The following is a 17,807-nucleotide window of genomic DNA, read 5'->3' as shown; positions in this document are numbered from 1 at the left end:
TGAGAATGGCAAGAACATCAAATGTGGATAGTGAAGGGGTGGTTAGTTGATAATGCAGCAGTGAAGCTCAGGAGAGATTAGAACTAGATGTATATCATTGAGAATCACCTATGCTTAGATGATATGTTAAAGCCTTGAGTAGCTTGAGTGATCTGTTAGTGAGAAGGAATTGAATAACCTAACAGCCTTCTGTGGAGACAATTTATACCGTTTAATGTGGACTCTGGAGGTGGAATCCCAGGGAAAATTCTGGCTCCCCCACTGTAGAGTGCTGGTCAAGTTACCTCTCGAGGCTTCCATTTCTTTGTAAAATCAGTGTTAATAGTAGCTATGGTGTAGGGTTGTTAGGAGGATTAAATAAGCTATTACATGTAAACCACTTAGAGCAGTACCTATTATTTGGGTTGGGGAGGGGTGGGTGGTGTATAAATCTGTTCTGTTTCCTATCTTTGAAACTCCTTGCTTTATTTAAACCCTTCACAGCATACCACAAAAAGACAAGTGCAGACAAGTACATGACCTCAATGAAGAGGAAGATAAAATTAGGCACAAAAGGCAAGTTGAGAGTTTTCTTACAGTGTTAGATTTAGGAATGTGACTTAGGGCCCCAGACTTCTAAGTTGAGCACTTGTTTAATTCCATATTCAGTATTTCACGATGTTTATAGGAGATGATCTAGAGGGAATATATTACTCTGAAAGAGTATATGAAATATACAAAAGAGAAGAGTTAGTACAAGTTGTAAAGCAACTTTTAGTGTTATTGTTGTTTTCTGTACTTTTAAGTTATTCTACCAGACATAAATTGATCTTAATGATTTTTAGATCCTATTTCATAAATAATTCGAAATATTTTTCCTAATTAATAAAGTATAACTATTGATGAGTATGGTCATGCTAATATAATAGACAATATTTTCTTTCTAAATTAAAGTTGCATGGATTTTTGGTATGCAATTCTGTGAATTGTAAATCATGTAGATTTATGTGACAATGAAGACAAAGAAAAACTCCATCACTCTAAAAGAAACTCCCTCATACTATCCGTTTATACACACTCCTGAGCCCACCCATAATCTAACAATCACTGATCTATGATCTATTCTCCATCTCTGTAGTATTATCTTTTAGAAAATGCCATATGAAAGGAATCACTCTGTAACCTTGTGAGACTGGCTTCTTTCACTCAAAATGACAACCCTTTGAGGCTCATCCAGGATTTTGTGTAGATCAATAGCTCATTCAATTTTCTAAGTAGCATTCCATTGTATGAGAGTTCCAAAGTTTGTCTGTCCATTTATCCATTGAAGTGCAATGTGATTAATTCCAGGTTATATGGTTATGAATAATGTTGATGTGAACATTGTTGTATGGGTTTTGTATGAACACAAGTTTTTATTTCTCTAAGGTAAATATCTAGAAGTGAGATTACTGGGTCATATGGTAAGTGCACATTTAACTTTATATGGAACTGCCAAATCATTTTCCAGAGTGGCTGTACCATTTTGCATTTCCACCAGCAATGTATGAGAGTTCAAGTTGCTCTGCATCTTTGTCAGCACTTGGTATTGTCAGTATTTATTTTGGCTATTTTAATAGGTGTGAAGTGATACATCATTGTAGTTTTAATTTGCATTTCCTTTATGGCTAATGATGTTCAACATCTTTTCATGTGCTTATTTGTCATCCTTATATCATGTTTGCTAAGATGTCTATTAAAATCTTTATTATAATTGATTATCTACTTTCTTTCTGAAGAATTTTGAGAGTTCTTTGCATATTCAAATGCTGTTGGCTATGTGATTTACATATGTTTTCTCTCAGCCTCTGTACCTTGTCTTTTCATTCTTAGCCATGTTTTGGAAACATTTTTATTGTGAAATCTATATAACATAAAATTTACCACTTTAACAATTTTTGAATGTTTAGTTCTATGGCATTAAATACATTTACATTATTTCACAACCATTACCATTATCTAATCTCTAGACCTTTTTCACCTACCCAAAATGATACTTTGTACTTATTAAACACTAAGTCCCAATTTTCCCTTTCCTCCTTTTCTGAAAACCATCATTCTACTTTCTGTATTTAAATTTGAGTACTCTAGGTACCTCACAACAGTAGAATCAAATAATATTTGTGTTTTTTTTTGTCCCTGGCTTTTTTACTTAATGTAGTGTCTTCAAGACCCATTTGTGCTGTAGTGTATGTCAAAATTTCTTATTTTTTAAGGCTGAATGATATTCTATTATATGTTGATACCATATTTTTGTTCATTTACCACCACCAGACACTTATGTTGCTTCCATGTTTTAGATGTTGTAAATAATGCTTCTGTGAACACAGGTGTACAAATACCTGTTTGAATGCCTGTTTCAGTTCTTTTGAGGATAGTTCCAGAAGTAGAATTGCTGATAATACAAGGAGCTTCAGAAAGTTTGTGAAAACTGAACATATTCTTTTAATTCTGTTTTTTAATCTATTTTTGAAGCCCCCCTCATGTTCTAATTCCACATATTTAGCTTTTGAGGAACTGCCATGTTTTCCAGACACTATACCCATTTTGCTTTCTCACCAGCAATGCACAAGGGTTCTAATTTCTTCATTCCCTCCACAGAAATTATTTTTAATTTCTTTTGTATAATAACCACCTTAATGGATGTTAAGTGATATCTCACATTTCTTAAAGTACATTTATTTTTATTTATTTGAAAGGCAATAGGAGAGAGAGAGAGAGAGAGAGAGAGAGAGAGAGAGACACACAAAGGGGTTGAGAAAAAGAGAGAGAAAGGAAAGAGAGAGAAAGAAAAAAAAGAACCTTCTCTCTGGTGCTTCACTCCCCCAAATACCTGCAACAGTCTCAGATAGCCCTGGTCTAAGCCAGAAACTTCAAGCAAGTCTGCTGTGTGAATGGCAGACCCAAGAACTTGAGCCATTATCTGTTCTTCTTGGAGCACACATTTTTCAGGGCGCTGGATCAAGACTTGATCCCAGGTACTCTGATGTGTTATACAGACATCCCAAGCAGCAGATTAACTAACTGTACCACATACCACAACACCCATATCATCGTGATTTTTATTTGCATGATTAGTGCTGATAAGCTTCTTTTCATAGGCTTTTTGACTATTTGCATATCTTCTTTGGAGAAATGTCTGTTCAAGCCTGTTGCACAATTTTAAAATGAGATACTGTTCATTTGTTATTGAATTGTTGGAGTACCTTTTCTATATAGTACTCCTTTTACAGATATATGACAAATCCATTCATAAGTTATGTTTTCGCTTTGTTGATAGTGTCCTTTGGTAAAGGTTTTAATTCTGATGAAGATCACCTTGTTTATTTTTTCTTTTGTTTTCTATGCTTTTTGTGTCATATGTAAGAAATTATTACTAAGTCCAATGTTACTAAACTTTTTAAGAAATTGTCTTTATTATTTCCCATGGAAATTTAGTAGTTATACAGATTCCTCCCTTTCCCTCCCCTTTATCCTTCCACATTCTCTCTCCCCTCTCACCATTGTCTCCCATATGATTATAGTAGTTTAGACCTTTAGTAACAATTACATGTTTAACCTTCTACTGTGTGAGTTCCTTATGGCATTGTAGGTATAGATAGAAAACCTAGTATCATATTGCCGAAGAATATTTTCTGTTTCCCTGGGAGTCCTCCTTTTATTTGGGAGTAAATGCACCTACATTTACTGCAGCAAATCTTCACTTCCCAGTATGTTAGTCTCCATTATACAGATGAACCATACGAAAATATGTATGTACTTATTCACAAATTTGTTTTGTATTTTACATGGATGTTGCTTTATGTTAAAGAGAATATATGAGCTTTTCCCTTTTGTTATTTCAATGAGTTTTAGTTTTAGCTCTAAGAGTGGCTATTTGTTACAGCTATTAAGACACCACTGGAGGCATCCACACTGCATAAGTGTGCATGGGTTTGAATACTGCCTCTGCTCTGTGTTCTAGCTTCCTGCCATTGCCCATGGAGGCCTCCAGGAAGGGTACAAACAGTTGAGTCCCTGCCACTATTGAGTTCCCAGGTCTCAGACATTTAGAGAATGAAAAGTAGTTGGAGGTCTCCCTCTTTGTGCTGTCTCTGATTATCAAATAAATAAGTAGTTTTAGCTCTTACATTTAAATCTTTTTTTTTAATTTTTTTATACATTTAAATCTTTAATCTGTTTTGATTCTTATATATGCTTTTCAGGTAAGGATCCAACTTCACTTTTAGTAGCTTGATATGCACTTTTTCTAGTACCACCTGTTAAAAACTTATTCTTTCCATACTGAGTGATTTTGACATTCTTCAAAAATCATTTTGCCGTAAGTACAAGTATTTGATTCTTGAATCTCCATTCCTCCTGGGTCTGACTTTAGGCTAGTACTGCATTATTTTAATAATCAAAACTTTTTTAGGAAGTTTTGAAATCAGGAAATAGGAGAACTCCAACTTTTTTCTACCTTTTCAACATTATTTTCGCTTGATGGACATTCCATAAGGTATTGTGTGACTTGAATAGACTTTTCTACTGCTGAAAGAAAATATCATTGAGATCTTGGTAGGGGTTGCATTGAATCTGTAGATTGCTCTGGTTAGAACTGACATGTTAATAGTATTAAGTCTTCTAATCTATAAACATGGGATATCTTTCTTTTCACTTGTTTCTTCTCTAATGTTTTCCAGCAACATTTTGTAGTTTTTAGCATATAAATCTTCAGTTCAGAGCAAATGTTTGAAAACTTTTATAAAATCCAATTTGTCAGTCATTTCTTTCATGGATTTTACTTTTAATAAGTACATATGTATAAGAATTATGCCTAATACTCATGAAAAATGTATTCTGTTTTAGCAGTTTTATAGATACATACTTTACATTTAAATCTGTGATTCTTTTTTTTAAGATTTATTTTATTTTTGTTACAAAGTCAGATATAGAGAGAGGAGGAGAGACAGAAAGGAAGATCTTCTGTCCGATGATTCACTCCCCAAGCAGCCACAATGGCTGGAGCTGAGCCAATCGGAAGCCAGGAACCAGGAACTTCTTCCAGGTCTCCCATGCGGGTGCAGGGTCCCAAGGCTTTGGGCTGTCCTCGACTGCTTTCCCAGGCCACTAGCAGGGAACTGGATGGGAAGCGGGGCTACCGGGATTAGAACCCGGTGCCCATATGGGATCCCGGGGCATGTGCAAGGCAAGGATTTTAACCACTACGCTACTGCGCCAGGCCCATAAATCTGTGATTCTTTTGGACAAGATTCGTTTATATGTTTATATGGGATGTGATGTTAAATTTCATTACCAACTGTTAAAAGATTACCCTTTCTCCATTTGTTGGCTTTTGTTGTTTTGCTAGAAATCAAATGGCCAGATGGTGAAATACTAAAAATTCCACCATGGTTAGGAATATCACAAGGATACCTACTTTTGCCACTTCTATTTATAGTGCAATGAAGATAGAAATCAATAACAAAACATTTTAGGAAATTTACAAATATGTAGAAATCAACCCTGTACTGAATGTTTGATAGATCAGAAAAAAAATCACAAGGGGTACTGGAAAATATTTTTCAGTTGCAATTATTTCAATGTATAAAAATTTTTTTAAGATACAGTAAAAACAATTTATAGTTAAAGATGTACATATTAATAAAATTAGTAACTAACATCCATCTTCAGAAATTACAAAAAGAAGGGCTGACATTATAGTTCAGTCTGTCAAGCACCATTTGCATGCTGGCATCTCATATGTATATTAGAAGGCCAACTTGAATCCTTGCTGCTCTGTTTCTGATTCAGCTTCCTATTAATATACCTGGGAGAGCCACAGAGGATGACCCAAATATTTGATCCCCTGCCACCCACCCATGCAGGAGGACAGGATACAGTTTCTAACTCCTGGCTCTATACTAGAACAGCCGCAGCTTTTGTGACCATTGGGGTACAAACCAGTGGGGAAAAGATAAGATTCTCTCTTTCACTCTGTGTGTATGTATATGTGTGTGTGTGTCTTGTCCAGGTCTCCCACGGGTGGGTGGCAGAAGCCCAAACACTTGGGATCATCTTCTAGCACTTTCACAGGCACATTAGCAGGGAGCTGGATTGGAAGTAGCCAGAACTTGTAGCTGTGCTCATATGAGATGGTTGGTTTCACAGGTGGAGGCTTAAACGCTGTACCACAGTCCCAGTTCCATAAATAAATCTCTTAAATTATAAAACATGGGGGCTTGTTGTGGCATAGGAAATCAAATTGCCACCTATGACACCAGCCTCTCATTTGGACACCAGTTTTTATCCAGGCTGTTCCAGTTCTAATCCAGCTTCATACTAATGACATGGGAAAAGCAGAGAAATATGACCCAAGGGCTTGGATCCCTGCCACCTGTGTGGGTGACCCAGATACAACTCCTGACTGCTGGCTTCAGGCTGCCTCAGCCCTGGCCATTGCAGGCACTTAGCAGGTAAACCAGCAGATAGAAGATGTCTGTCTCTCCCTCTCAGTCTGTATTCTTTCTTTCAAATAAATAAATAATTATTCAAGAATTGCAAAATGGAAAAAAAATTAAATCCAAACCAAGCTGAAGAAAGGAAATAACAGTCAAGGGAAAAAAAATAGATTAAATGGAGAATAAAAACTAGAGAAAAATCAACAAAATCAAAAGTTCATTCTTTGAAAAGATGGTCAAAATCACAATCAAAATCACTGAACTGATGAAATATAAAAAGAAGACTCAAGTTTCTAAAGCCTGGCTCTACTTTGGTTTATATTTTCATGAGATGGCTTTTCCTGTCCTTTTCTTTTCAACCTGTTTTCCATTTTTGAATATAAATTGTGTGTCTTATTCACAGGAAATACAGAATTGATGTTTTATTTTAAATCAGTCCTTCAGATCTCTGCCTTTTGAATATTATAGTTCATATAATGCTTTTAATTGCAATTTGTTGATAAGATACAAGTTAAATATTCTATTCTGAGGCTCTGCTCCAAATTCCAGCTTCTTGTTAATGCATACCCTGGGAAGCATTGTGTGGCCTCAGTTGTTTCGCTCTCCCTCCATCTCCGTTGTGTCTGTGCTATGCCTCTCCACTGAAAAGATGGTTCACATTTTCCACAAACTATTAGAAGACCTACATATGGACTACAATAAGCCTCTCTTTGACTACAACCTACAAACTTTTTCTTCTCCTTTTGACTCTGTTATACTCATTGTGCTGTCTCTCCAACCCTGTTTAAATCGTCAGTTCCTTAACATTTTTTTTTTCAATTTTATGCCAATCTGCCCGCACTTCCTGTTTGCTGTTCCTTTCACGTCTTACTTAGACTATTTCATCAACTTTTTAGCCACATTCTGACCTATGAATTATTCATTCTCTGCTTCCTTATATGAGTGTATATTTATCATATACATCCAGTGAAGCCTCAACACCAGCTAATTGCCTTTTCTGTTTCTGCATCATAGCTTCTGAGCACAACTAGAGAAAAGCCATAACTTCTTGCTGAATAACTAATGTGCCTCTACAAGTTCTGCTTCTCTGGTATAGTTGCTTTCTTTCTTGTTCAAAATCCATGTCCTAGTCCATAGTCAGTGCTGCATTTCATTTCTTGTAAAATCTATTTTAGATCTTCATTACTATTTTCTGCTCTACTATTTCATCATCTTAATAGCTTTCTATCCTGTTCAAAGGAAACACTGCCATCAGCAAGAACTTTCATCAACTTTCTGCTAGCTTCTGCATCCTAACTCTCTTTTTCTTCCTTCATGACTCAGCGCTAGGGAAGATCTTCCTGCTGAAGGTTAATCTTCACACCTTTGTGTTGGATTGTATTCCTCTTATCGTCCAAGGGACCTCAGTTGGTTTTATCCCAGTATTGCTTCCTTTCTTTCAGGAGATTAAAATTATCTTTTCATTTGCCAATTTCCTTGGTCTACATACCCTACACTTGATAAAGAATATGACTTAAAAAAAAATCACAGAAAGTGTACTTCAATTGTTTAGCTACTTGAGCAAATAATATTTAGATCTTCTCCTTTTACTTTATGCCATCATAAGTAGCAGTCGGTTTAAAAAGGAAATGTAAGAATTGAGGCTATAGAAAATATAAGATTAAAATATATGTTAATATTCTTTAATATCTAAATTGGAGAAGATTTTTCCATTTTTTGTTTCAACTGAAAATTTTCAAGTTTAAAGAATAGTTGAAAGAATTTTATTTCAAACACCTAATATTTCACCCTTTATTCTGTTACTAATTTTTACTTATCTCATACCTGTCTATACCTCTGTCCAACTTTCAATCTACCTTTCTTTATATATATATATATATTTTAAGATTTATTCATTTTATTACAAAGTCAGATATACAGAGAGGAGGAGAGACAGAGAGGAAGATCTTCCGTCTGATGATTCACTCCCCAAGTGAGCCACAACGGGCCGGTACGCGCCAATCTGAAGCTGGGAACCAGGAACCTCCTCCGGGTCTCCCACGTGGGTGCAGGGTCCCAATGCATTGGGCCATCCTCAACTGCTTTCCCAGGCCACAAGCAGGGAGCTGGATGGGAAGTGGAGCTGCCAGGATTAGAACCGGCGCCCATATGGGATCCAGGTGCGTTCAAGGCGAGGACTTTAGCCGCTAGGCCACGCCAGCGGGCCCTATTTATATATATTTTAAAAGTTCATTTGAATGCAAATCACCCAAATTCTTCAGCATGTATATTGTTTATACTACAGTGAAATATTTGTTCACATTCTTTGCTTTATAATTTTCATATGATTAAATGCACAATTATGTACTTGGTGACTTTTGATCAAAATACAAAACTGTATATGACATAGTGCTAAATGTTTAGCAAGCAACTCTGCAGGGAAAAAATTGTATTGTTTGCCAGTTTCTATTATGTGTATATTCCCACCGTGGCCAATTTCAGGCTACCATTGTATTTTTTTATTGTTATTATTTTACATAATGCAGTTTTGTGGTTATAGGGATATCCCATGTTCTCTCCCCTTTCTCCCTCTCCATTCTCCCCCACTACACCATTTCCCCTGTTTTCTTACAATAAGTTAGTTATTCAGCTACAGTCACAGTTCCAACATTCTATTTAAGTATATAATGGCATTGTAGGTATAGGCAGCTACCATTTTATCTTCACTGAACATGGAGTTGAATATATTGCATACAAGCATGGCCATCTCCAACATACCACTACATCTGTATAACTTAACCCCTTTGAAGTCATAGAAGATTGTCATCTCTCCAGAAAGTTTTATCATATTTATTTCCACCAATTCCCATACCAGCCTCCCAGAGGCAATTAGTATTTTGATTTTTTTACTACTATAAGTCAGTTTGGTCTGTCCTAGAATTTAATATTAGCTGGAACTGTATTGATATGCATTTGCATTCTTTGTGTAATACATCTTTACTTTATACTCTTATTTTTAATTTTTACAGTATTAGTACATTTCACAGATACAGATACAGATTTAGAAGCATGGGGTTTCAGTCTCTCCTCCCTCCCTAGCTCCCCACTGCAACAATTGCAACCTGATCCTTTCTGCCCTCAGCATCTATGTATTTGCTGTTGGAATCATCATAACCTCATTTTCTTATATATCTTTGTTTCATACCAGGTTGGCACTGGCTGCTGGTATAAAATTATCAAAATCCATTCTTATTTGAGAGACCTTTAAGAATGTGTGGGAGAATGAAATTTAAGTATTTTGGTATAAAACATTTTTGAAATCTGTACATCGTTTTTACATTTCTGTATGTAGTGCATTTTTGTACTTTTTAAAATATCTGTTCACAGATTTATTCATTTTCATTACATATATATTTTATCTGTAAACAATTTTTCATTTTCATGGTTTTTCATTTTATACATATATAATTATATTTATAATAAATACATTCTTAATTATATCTTATAGCTATATTCTAGAATTATCATATAGCTGTATATGACTATAATTATATATTCATACATAATTTATATTGATGCTTATAAGCATAATATATTTATTACATAAGCATATGTTATATGTTTATTATAGATAAATATATGGTGTATATTTTATATGTGTGCATATATAATGAAAAACTATGTATATGCATACATATAAAATGATAGATTCATCATTTGTGTGATTTTTTTTTAATTGCCAAAATAAACTTACTATTTTACATATATTTACTTATTTATTTCGAAGAGAGAGTCTCCATCTACTGGTTCACTCCCAAATGCCTACCTCAGTCTGGGGTTGGGCCAGGTCAAAACCAGGAACCTTGAACTCCATGCAGGTCTCCCACATGGGTGGCAGAGACCCAAATACTTGGCCGATTATCTGCTGCCTTCCAAGGCACAATTAGCAGGAAGCTACATCAGAAGCAAAGTAAGTGGGACTCAAACTAGCATTCTGATGCAGGCTATGGGTAAAGCAGCAAGTGACTGCTTAACCCTTTGTGGCATAACACCTGCCCCTAAACTTTTCTGTTAATTCCATTTTTCTATGAACTTTTGAAGTAACCTCTTACACCAAGATATTCACATAATTAGATATGAGGATGCTTTGATAACTCTATCTCTGTTCATTGTATCTGCTGAGATGTTTGAATCTATAAGCAACTTACCAGATCTCTTCATTGAAAGTTTTTCCTGCTACAACCTCAGCCTTGTTTCCATAGAAAAATGTCTGCCTAGGTAACAGTTTTCCATGTTAGCAAATGCTGATTTCTGTTTTCTTATAAGTTCCTTCCCTCAGTTTACCTCTTTGCTTTCCTATTTTATTATAACCATATGGAGAGACCAGTTTCCGTACTTTTATTGGAAATATGAGTTAAATATCCAGGTTTACCACTTGTAAATTGAACTTTTCTCCCAATAATTGAATTCAATTTAGCCAAGATTCTGTCACTTTATAACAAGGGTCGCCTTTCCTCCATGTCTAAAAGCTTTGATAAGGCCTCACTAGCAGAAACTTTACTATTTCTAGCAACATTTTGTTCATTATATGTGTGTGTGTGTGTATGTGTGTGTTTGTATATTTCTGTTTGTGTGTTCTCTCAGAAGATAGAAGCATTCTTTACCGTTTTCTCACTTCTTTCTGAACTCTTCGTGGAATTACTTTCAACATCCATATTTCTAAGAATGGAATCCTCAAGACAGTATGGGCTTTGTCTGACAAATACCTCAAATTCTTCCAGCCTGTACACATTACCCAATTTTAAAGCCAATTTCACAGTTTTAGGTACTTGTTGCTGCAATATCCAACTGATATCTATATTAGTTTCTTAGAGTTGCCATAACAAAGTTCCACAAACTGAGTGACTTAAAACTACAGAAATATATTCTCTTGAAGTTATGGGGGATAGAAGTATAAAATCAAGGTACTAGCAAGGTTGCGTCTTACTGGGCACTCTCAGGGAGAATCTCTTATGTGTTTTGGAGAATCTCTCTTATGTATTTCTTCTAGCTTCTGGTGTTTTCTCATCATCCTTGACTGCTAGATGCGTCACTCCAAATTCTTCCTGCATCATCATGTGATGTTCTTCCTATGTGACTGCGCTTCCATTTAGCCTTGCTTTTCCATAAAGATAGCAGTCATTGTGTTTTGGATCTGTCTTAATCCACCTTGATTTTAGCTAATTATATTTAAAGAGACCCAATTAACAAATAAAGGTTATAATCTCAGGCTCCAGATAGACGTGAATTTTAGGGAACTACTTGTTCAACTCACTTCATTCATTTGTTGTTACTTGCTTGACTCTCATTTACTTTTTAAAGATTTGTTTATTTATTTATTTTTAAAGACTTAACAGAGTGGGAGACACAGAGAGACCTATCTGCTGATTCACTTCCCAAATGACCACAGTGACCAGGGCTGGGCCAGGCCAAATGCAGAAGCTTCATCCAGGTATCCCATGTATGTACAGGAATCCAAATAGTTGGGCCGTTTTCTGCTGCTTTTCCAGGCCATTAGCAGAGAGCTAGATTGGAAGTGGAGCAGCCAGGACATGAACTGGCACCCATATGGGATGTCATCATTGCAGGGGACAGCTTTTACCCACTACATCACAACGCTTGCCCTACAAATTATATCTTCATTATATGATGGATTATGTGCAGAGCATTTAAAACATAGTATATGTTAATTATCCCACTGGTATACATATGGCATGGATTGGGGGCAGACCAGGCTGAACCTGTTCACATCACCCGCTAGTGAGTCCGAGCGCCAGAACAGAGTGTGGGTCGAGCCAGATTCAGTTGCGACACATACTAGTACACAACAAGGAATGCCAAGGTGAGCTGAGCCGTACTGGATGTGGTTGCAGTGCCCAGACAACACATGTGATAATCAGGGGGAAGAGGCAAAGCTGACAGGGAAATGTGGGCTCCCCTGCTGGACAACTACTTCCATTGGAAAGCGTGAGTCAGGATGGGGGCAGATCAGAATAGGCAGGGCTGTTACACCTGTGGGCCTCATGTGGGCTAGATAAGGGAAGGACCATGGTGGGCTGACTGTTCCGACTGGTGCAAGCAAAAACTAGAGTGGGTGAGGGTTGGTTGGGCTAGCCGCAGTACTAGCTGGCAGAGGCTGGCACTTGGAGCTAATTCTGTCAAGTCAAATGCCAGAACTACATGGAGAGTGCATAATCTGGGAGTGAGTGTGGCCTAGAAGGGAAATAGTGGGCACCTCCTTCGGGGCTACCACTCTCACTGGACAGCATGAACACCAGGACAGGGGCAGGGGTGGCTGTACAGAAGGACACCTGCCAGTAGGTGTGTGGGCTGGATAGTAGGTTGGTTGGTTGGGTTGAGCTGGGCTTCAATGCCCATCGACATGTGCAAGAGCTAAACAGGATGCGGGACAGACCTGACAAGCCTGCGGTGTGTACTGGCAAGCATGGGAACCAGGGTAGGGGGCAGAACTGGTGGGGGTTATGGGGAGTCGCCCCAACTAGGCTGCAGCTCCGACCGGTTTGTGTGAGGGCCGAGTATGAAGTGGGCAGGATCGAACTGGACTACAACACCCGTTGGTTCACGAGGAAGGCAGGGCTGGAAATAGAACAAACCCAGCAATCCCAACGACCAGCATGAGCAGAAGTTGATTGGTGTGACGGGCGGTGTTGGACTCTGTACTAGCAAACTCGCACAAGAATCAGGCCTGGGATCATCTCAGACGAAGTTTCTTTGGAGATCCCTCCAACTGAACTGCTGATCTTAGAACCCCAACCATGAAGAGACTGTCAGCCAGTGGATTCTGAATAGGGTTCATTGCGATTGGAACTGAGAGATTGGCAGCAATCCAGAACTGATGAACTATCAAAATTGTATGAGCAGGACCCTCAGAGCGAGCCTCCCGTTGGGAATCTGGGATGGGTGGGAGGTTGGGTGGGGCTTTTCCCTTTGTTTTTTTTCCCTGACCCCAGATACAGGGTAAAATGATATTGATGTGGAAACAATGGTATTACCCACTTTCACCCAGTAGCCCTTGACACTTTGTTCCCTAATCAACTAAATAAGATTATTAAAAATTAATTTAAAAAACATAGTATATGTTTAATTAGGTCAAGAAATAAAGCATTACTCTAAAAGCCCATTTTTTAATTTTTTTATTATTTTCTTTTAAATTATATTGTTGACAATCTTTACATAGTTAATTACAGTAAAAAGGTTCAGGGGCTATAGGGAAGTGGGTAAGACTATTATGTCCATATTGTTTCCTTCTTGTATCTGAGGTAAAGGGGGATATTGAGGGAGAAGCCCCACCCAGTTTCCCACCCTCCCCAAGTCCTGGATGTGGGGCATGCTCTGAGATCCTTGCTCAGTTGGTTTTAATAGTTCTCCAGTTATGAATCGCTGCCGTTTTCACCACTCCTAGCTCGGTGAGGTCGTTGAAGAATCCACTGATTGATAGAGTCTTCATTTGCCCAGTATTTCGCTGCCAACATATAGCTGAGGTGATTGATTGACTTGTTCTTTCTTCTGTCTTTTCTTGGCTAGGGTTCTGAGTCCAGCATTTCGATTAGGGAGCTCCCCACAGAAACCTTGAGGTATTCCCAGACCAGATTCTTGTATGTTCTAGCAAGCACAGGGCCCGGCACAGTCCATCTCCACAAAAAGCCCAATTTAACCACTTCTCTGACTTGTGATAGTAATTTTCTTTCTTTTCATTATATTTTCACAACTCACACATTCAGCACTAGTGTTGTTTAGTTTTGGCTGTGTTTAAACATTATATCAATGAATTGTTCTGTATTCTATTGAATGTTTCTTTTCTACTGAATGTATTTGTGAAATTCATTTCTGTTTCTCTGTATAGCCATGGTTCATTCATTTCCATTGAAGTATACTATCTCTTTATATAAACATGCCACAATGTATTTACTCATTTTCCTGCAGTTGGACATTTAGTAAATTGTTTCTGTTAGGTGAGACTTAAGTATCAGACCTGCTACTGTGATCATTCTTGTACATCTTTCCTGAGATACATATATAGAAGATTGTCAGGATATGTACCAAGGAGTAGCATTGAGAATGAAATGTTCACATGTATTCAATGTTAATGCTAAATAATTTCTGAAAAATGTCTCCAAGTTAAAATCCTACCAACAAGGTAGGAAATGTTCAACATACTCCATAACTTTGTCCACATAGTTATCATTAGACTCCAGTCGCATGGATATTTAATTATGTTTCATTGTGTTATTTCTCCATTTATTAATAGTTAACATTCATTTTGTTACTTTGAATGTTTCTACCCTTAGGCAAATTATTTTCTAAACCCTGTATATTGAAAATTTTTAAACATGATGCAAAACTGAAATAAAAGCACACACTTTTCCTGTATGATTACATACTACTGGCATTCTACCATGTTTGCTTAATCTCTCTTCCTCTATGTAAATATGTGTATACAGCTTATGATTAAACGATGATAGACATAAGCTTCATTATATATCTCCTAAGAACAGAGACATTCTTCTATATAATTACAATCTTATCTCGACTCTTAAGAAATTTAACATTGTGATTCTGCTCTTATCTAATGTAGTACTTCAAAAGATTAATGGAAAATAGAATTAAAAAGATAAGTTTGTTTCAGTGCAAAAAAACAAATTTGACATCCATAGTTTTTTTTTTTACAAGATTTACTTATTTTTACTGGAAAGGCAGATATACAGAGAGGAGGAGAGACAGAGAGGAAGATCTTACATCCGATGGTGAACTGAGCCAATCCGAAGCCAGGAGCCCAGAGTTTCTTCCAGGTCTCCCACGTGGGTGCAGGATCTCAAGCCTTTGGGTCATCCTCAAATGCTTTCCCAAGCCATAAGCAGGGAGCTGGATGGGAAGCAGGGCCGCCAGGATTAGAACTGGCACCCATATGGGATCCCAGTGCATGCAAGGTGAGGACTTTAGCCACTAGGCCATTGTGCCGGGCCCTGAAATCCATGGATAGTTTCATCATAGCATTCATCTTCCATGAAGTTTTCAAAGATACCCCTCCATAAAATTTGTAATCAGGTTTCTCAATTTCAAATCAAATTTATATCAAAAGATATCATATATGGTGACACAATTTAATTTAGTTTTCCTGCAAAGTTTGTGTGTGTGTAAAAATGGTTATGTTTTGGGGTTTATCCTCTTAGTTATTTGTTCAGTTGTGGTTTTAGTTTTATTTTCTTGGCAACTAATTGATACTTTCTCACATGTTTATTTACCAAGTAGAAAGCCTCCTTTGTGAAATTAATAATGCCTGTTTAGAAAATGTAATATGCCTACTGACTACCTGAATGTTTTTCCATGTGTACCTTTGCCCAGAAGTAACCTTAGTATAAAAGTCACTTTAGGCATGTATCAAAGTAATACATCACCCAAAAACCCTAGGATTTGGTAGATCTGAAAGATTGCCATTTTCTTACAGGGAGGAAGGAACAAGGAAAATGTTAGGATTATATATCCTGAATATTCTATCTTGAACCATCTAAACATATGTGCATTTTCTTATAAAATTTTTTAAATTCTCTATTACATGTACTTATGCTTTGTTCATTATGCCTTGAAAATGTCTATTTCCATTCTGTGGCTGATAATGCCATTGCTTTTATTGCATCTTTTGATGGGCAAAAGTTTTCTTTTTTATGTAGTACAGTTTCTTAATTTTCCCTTTATCCTTTGTGCTGTTTGTGGTTTGATTAATAAAATCTTCTCTACCATAAGCACAGGAAGATACTGTTTTTCAATCTATGTTTATGTTTCAGTCTAGCTTCATGTTTTTGCCTTTAATTCACCTGGGATTGATTCATAGCTGTGGAAAAATGTAGAGTTCCAATTTCTTTCTTTTATTTCATGTAAATAGCCCTCTAACAAACTGACATATAATGAAATTGTTGTCCATGAATTGTTACAACATTGCTAACTGTATTATATGCCGTATATTCATACATGGCTGAATAATTTTCTGGCTCGCTTTTATTCCTTTGGTCTTTTGGTCTGTTGTATAGCCAGTGTCATACGGTCTAGCTTTATGGTATCTGGTATAGTTACACACTTTATTTTTCGGAAGTGTTTTGTCTGCTTTTGACAATTTACTTTTCCATGTAAATTTCAGAAGCAGTTTATCAAGTTGCACACACACACACATACACACATTCTTTTATTAAATTTTTGTTGGAATATATTAAATGTTAAATCTGTTGAGATCAGTTCACATACACATGTTTCTTCAGATCTTCAAATGTGAATATGATATTCTATTATTCATTATTTAATGTCTTTTAGTTCATTTTTTGTTTTCTGTTCTTTCTCACATTCAGTGATACTGACTAGTTTATTTTTAAACAACTTTGCTGAGGTATATAATTTACATGTATTGAAATTCACCTATTTTAACTGAATTTAGATCAATTCAATGAATGACAACCACATATATCCCAAGACTCTGTCTCTTTAAATTTGTCAGTTCTAGATATTTCATATAAATTGAATCTTACATTATGTAGTCTTTTGAATTTGGCTTTTTTCAGGCATATATAGTGTTTTTAAGGTTTATTCATGTTATAGTGTGTTGTCAGCAATTTTATTTTGTTATTTAGTAATCTACTTTGTAGATGCAATACTCATTTTTTAAAGTCTGTTTACCATTTTATTACAGTTGAGTGAGTTGAACATTTTAGCTATTATGAATAATGATACTGGGAACATATTGCAGTTTCTTTTGATAAATGAAATTTCTGGGTCTATGGTGACTCCATAACCATCTTTGAAAATACCCAGCTGTTTACTAATGTGGTTATACTACCTTACTTTCTGTTCAGCAGTGTAGAAAGATTCCTGTGTCTCTTTATCTTTGTCAGTATATTTTACTATGGCTTTTTTGTTACAGTAATTGATGTGTATGTATACCAATACATACACATATGTAATATATCATTATTCTTTTAATTTAAATTTCCATTATAAAAATGATCCAGAGTATCTATTCATGTTCTTATTAGCTATTTATATGTCTTTGGTGAATATCTTTTGAAGTCATTTGCCCATTTCTTGATGGGGTTGTTTACTTAGTATTACTTGATGAGAGTTCTTTGTGCATTTTGAATTAAGTCATGTGTCAGAAATATGGGGGAAACATTTGGCACAGTGATTAGAACACTGCTTGGAACACCCATATTTTCTATCTAAGTGTCTGGATTTGAGTCCGGCACAACTCCTGATTCCAGCTTCCCACTAATACAACAGTGGATAGATTGAGCAGTTGATTCCCCATCACCCACATAGCCGACTAGT

At 36.4% G+C, this 17,807-nt stretch overlaps 1 protein-coding gene across 2 annotated transcripts in view; it reads left to right on the top strand.

Moving 5' to 3' along the window:
- Window positions 1-17,807, top strand: part of RBM41 (RNA binding motif protein 41) — a 48,083-nt gene that overhangs the window by 6,189 nt on the left and 24,087 nt on the right. Inside the window, exon 6 of one of the 2 annotated variants that reach the window (XM_058658689.1) lies at window positions 484-555. The exons of the other annotated variant lie outside the window; for it this stretch is intronic. Coding sequence (XP_058514672.1) covers window positions 484-555 — 72 coding nt within the window. The remainder of the gene's footprint in view (window positions 1-483; window positions 556-17,807) is intronic. 2 annotated transcript variants of the gene reach the window in all.

This window comes from Ochotona princeps, chromosome X (assembly GCF_030435755.1).
Source record: "Ochotona princeps isolate mOchPri1 chromosome X, mOchPri1.hap1, whole genome shotgun sequence".
Taxonomy (NCBI): Eukaryota; Metazoa; Chordata; class Mammalia; order Lagomorpha; family Ochotonidae; genus Ochotona; species Ochotona princeps.
Note: the sequence above shows the minus strand (reverse complement) of the source record. Positions and strands in the feature narration are given on the sequence as shown.